This window comes from Malus sylvestris, chromosome 16, assembly GCF_916048215.2.
Source record: "Malus sylvestris chromosome 16, drMalSylv7.2, whole genome shotgun sequence".
In the NCBI taxonomy this organism is placed as follows: domain Eukaryota; kingdom Viridiplantae; phylum Streptophyta; class Magnoliopsida; order Rosales; family Rosaceae; genus Malus; species Malus sylvestris.
In genome coordinates this window covers 31,608,371-31,612,179 of record NC_062275.1, presented here as the reverse complement: position 1 = coordinate 31,612,179, position 3,809 = coordinate 31,608,371, and the positions used below count along the sequence as shown (strand labels likewise).

Below are 3,809 nucleotides of genomic sequence, written 5' to 3'. Positions count from 1 at the left end.
TGCAGCTGCATGTTATAAATCGACTTTTCTTGTCTCTGGCAGACGAGGTGGAAGAAGACAAAAGACTTGGCATCACCTTACAAGCTTTAGAAGCAAAAGGAGGTACAACCTTCTCTGTTTCGTTTCTCTGAAATTTTAGTTCCTAGACCGAAACTGTGAATACCAAGGAGTAAATAGTTGTTATTTGCTCCCATGGTCATCGGTAAATTCATTTGGTTGTGCTTTGCTGGAATTTCATTGAATTTGGTCAAATTGTTGAAAGGAAATTTCGTTACGTTCTTTATTTCTGTTGATATGGACCTTTGAATGCTCTGTATTTTCTTGGGTAAAGATAATCTTACGTCTCAATTCATAGTTGTGGCAAAAATGACATAATTGTAATACTTGAAGTTCCTCCTATAAAGTAACATTGGATTTAACTGCAGATATTCTTCAGTTGTAGCATGTACATGTAGTCCAATACTTTGGGGATTCTTCGGTACAACCGGGGGTATGTCTCCCTATTAGTATCTCTCGCATCACATTCCATGGTGATTCTCTCTGACACTTGAGTTAAAAGGAACAACCCAACTTCTTATCTCTTACTCTTATCAATTGTCTCTCGTATTCTCGTGTCACTAGTAATTAAACCTCAAATCATGGTGCAGAAAATAAATAAATAAAAATCATGGATCTAATAATCATAAGTATTTCTCCAAATCAATATCTACTGGAACTTCATATCCATAAACCATCGAATAATCATCCAACTCGTCCGATGAAAACTTAGGAATCCAGCTCCTTGCAACTTCAGAGTGGTGGCCATTGGTTAGAAGCTCTAACACCTAAAAGGCAAAAAGAAAATCAAATGTATAAAACAGTCTCAATTCATGCATGGAGGAATTTATTGTATTCAGAATTTTACCTCACTCATCGCGGGACGCCATACTGAGGATTGTCTCACACAATTGGAAGCTGTAAGCACTACTCTCTGCAGTTGTTCTGCATCATATTTTCCTTCCAGTTTTGGGTCAGCTAGTTTGGCTATGTCCCCTGATTCCATAAGAGGCTTTGCCTGCGCATGATTTATGTCAACCATTACGTTCCTAAAAAGCCGGATTGGTAAACATGAAGAATTTTCAGTTTGTTTAATCCAATAAATTTACTGATATGTACGTGTCTTTGCACACGCGGTGTGCGTTTGCATGTTATATATATAGAAGTAACAAATTCTTACCCATACGAGAAGGTTTAGTTTTGATGAATCCACAGGCTTTCTTCCAGTTACAATTTCCATAAGAAGAACCCCAAATGCAAAAACATCAATTTTTTCATCCACAATTCCGTTCATGAAGTACTCTGGTGCTAAGTACCCAAATGTACCCTCAATTGGAAGCACAGCATGGTGAGTCCATTTGTTAGGAAGCCACTTTGCTAGTCCGAAATCTGTAATCTACAGAGAGAGAAATTCATATCTAAATTTAACGAATCAATGGTGACCAATCATGTTATACTGAAAAAGGTTGTTTGCTTGTTCACCTTCGGCTCATAATCTGGTCCCAGAAGGACATTTGAGGCTTTTATGTCCCGATGGATTATTCGATGCTTGCAAAATTTATGTAGATAGTGCAGACCCCTTGCAACTCCAATGGCAATCTTGTATCTAATAGGCCACGAAAGCGACTCACAGGATTTACCTGAAGATTGTCTCAAGTAATAATTCAAGTTGTTCTAGCAGGCATAATTAATGTCCATAATTCAACAGGCCATGAATAATTCCTGAGGCAGTAAGTAAATCTTTCTTACCATGCAAAGCAGATGACAAATTTCCTTTTGGAGAGAAATCGAAAATCAGGTAGAGTCCGTTTTCAATGCAGCAACCAACTAAGTTAGCAGTATTAGGATGGCTGACATGTAAAATTACACCCAATTCCATGAGGAACTCTTTTTCCTTGTTAGCATCCTTGCTGTCCTTGGCCAACATCTTAACCGCAATGCGTCTTCCATCAGAAAGATCGCCCTTATATACTTCTGAATACCCACCTCGACCTACTATATTATCTGAAATGCAGAGGAAACAAATTGCATGAGAATTCCAAGTAAGCCGGAAACCACAGTGCTACAAGATAGGATGGCAAAACCCCACAGTTTTCAACATTTTCAAATAAGTATTTTCAGCACTAATTGTACTGACACTTTTACCTGGCTGGAAGTTGTTTGTGGAATTCATGATCTCCTTGTAGCTGAAGCACCTCAATGAAGGTAGCTGCAGTTCGTTCTTGGATAAACTTCCATTTCGTTTTCTGAATGGTGAACCTAAAAATGAAGTGATGATTCTGCAAGGTGACAATCGTTGCTTTCTTAGGTTGGCTTGGCTTTTGAAATTGAGAGTAGCAAGAGAGGGGGATGCCGTAATGGTCGAGTCTGCATAGCTACAGGTATCATCTTCTGTGCTCTGAGATTCAGCTTCAAATTCATGTAAAACAGTTCTTGGTGAAGCGTTTTTGTTCCGTGTTTCTTGGACAGTTTGCTTTTCAGAAAAGGATGTAGTTCTGCTACTGTGCATGATATCTTGCAACGACGTTCTTGAACTTGATTGAAGGATTTCTAATATTAATTAGAGACAGATTAGAACACAATCCAGAGGAGTTGCCACACCTCAAACATTTTGAAACTAGCTACCTTTAGTTTTTGCAGATTTTGAATCTGAATTTTGTTGTGGTTGCCTTAATTTCCCAAGTAAAACCAGTGTGCAATTAGCCGGGGCATGCTTGAAGCAATATTTTGTGATGGATGGAGTTCTAATTCAGTGAGGAAGATATGTCAATGATCATGTAATCAACATCAATTATACTATTGAAGAAAATTGGAAGAAAAAAAAAAGAGTACGAAAATTTTCACCTTTTGGATTGGCTTCTTGAGCCACCAAGAAGAAGATAGTCAGCTGAAAGTGATTTTGCTTCCTCAATCAGACCTCTTCCAACACTTGAGCTAAAAACCACTCTTGCCTCTAAATTTACCTGAAAATTAATGTCATGCATATGAGCCTTATTATAACTTCAAAACAAGGTTACCGATACTGAGAACATTTTACAATTTCCAAAAGAAGACGACAATATTTCACATCCTTATGCTCAGGTCACCTGCTTGGATTGGCAACTCCTGGCAAATTCTCCAAGCACAGATATAACATTGGCTTTTGCTCGACGAAGCTGCGATTGATTTTTTGTTGCTAATTCGTGCTTTTTCCTCTCCTCGCCAACTGAAAAATAGATAACCATATGTAAGACGTACAAATACAGATAACTTGAGTAGGTGAGCATGCTACTATTTTGATAAGGTGATAAACAAAAATATTTGTAAATTGATACAAACCAACTGACCAAGAACATGGATGGCAACAATGTTGTCATTTGGAAGAGCAAGAACTCTGATGGGCCATGAGAGCAATTCCTGGCTGTCCGTTGCATCGGAAGATATGCCTACGAGTATTTTAGACGGGGCTGAAGGCCGCATTCTGTTTGTCATGAATTACGTAACTAAGAGGTTGTGGATGCGCACTAGATGGGTATAATGTGCAGGAGTACTTTCTTTCAGTTATTTGATCTTGTTGTTCTCGTTGAACAAATTAAGATTATATATACGAAGAAGAATAACACCATGATTAAGTCAGTTGGAGAAGTGTGAGGACCCCTTATAGTTCTCATTCCGTTAGTCTTGTTTAACAAGCATGAAAAACTCTTTTTAGAATGCCAAATATTAGGACAACTGTTCACTCTTTCTCTCTCTCTCTCTAGCTACAATTAAGTGTTATGGTTGGGTGCTTTGGG

The 3,809-nt window shown here is 38.2% G+C and overlaps 1 protein-coding gene across 3 annotated transcripts; it reads right to left on the bottom strand.

Moving 5' to 3' along the window:
• Positions 1 to 316: 316 nt before the first annotated feature.
• On the bottom strand, positions 317 to 3,583 carry LOC126609399 (probable receptor-like serine/threonine-protein kinase At5g57670). Of its 3 annotated transcripts, none has more exons than XM_050277334.1 (10): positions 3,363 to 3,583; positions 3,123 to 3,241; positions 2,881 to 2,999; positions 2,662 to 2,780; positions 2,182 to 2,586; positions 1,786 to 2,040; positions 1,519 to 1,676; positions 1,217 to 1,432; positions 905 to 1,054; positions 317 to 824 (listed from the first exon to the last, which is right to left on the bottom strand). In XM_050277334.1, the coding sequence occupies exons 1-10, from the start codon at positions 3,505 to 3,507 to the stop codon at positions 681 to 683; spliced, it is 1,830 nt and encodes a 609-aa protein (XP_050133291.1). In that variant the 5' UTR covers positions 3,508 to 3,583; the 3' UTR covers positions 317 to 680. The 3 variants fall into 3 exon arrangements, with proteins under 3 accessions (XP_050133291.1, XP_050133292.1, XP_050133293.1); XM_050277335.1 differs by having other exon boundaries at positions 1,786 to 2,031; XM_050277336.1 differs by lacking the exon at positions 317 to 824 and having other exon boundaries at positions 955 to 1,085.
• Between the last annotated feature and the right edge of the window lie 226 nt (positions 3,584 to 3,809).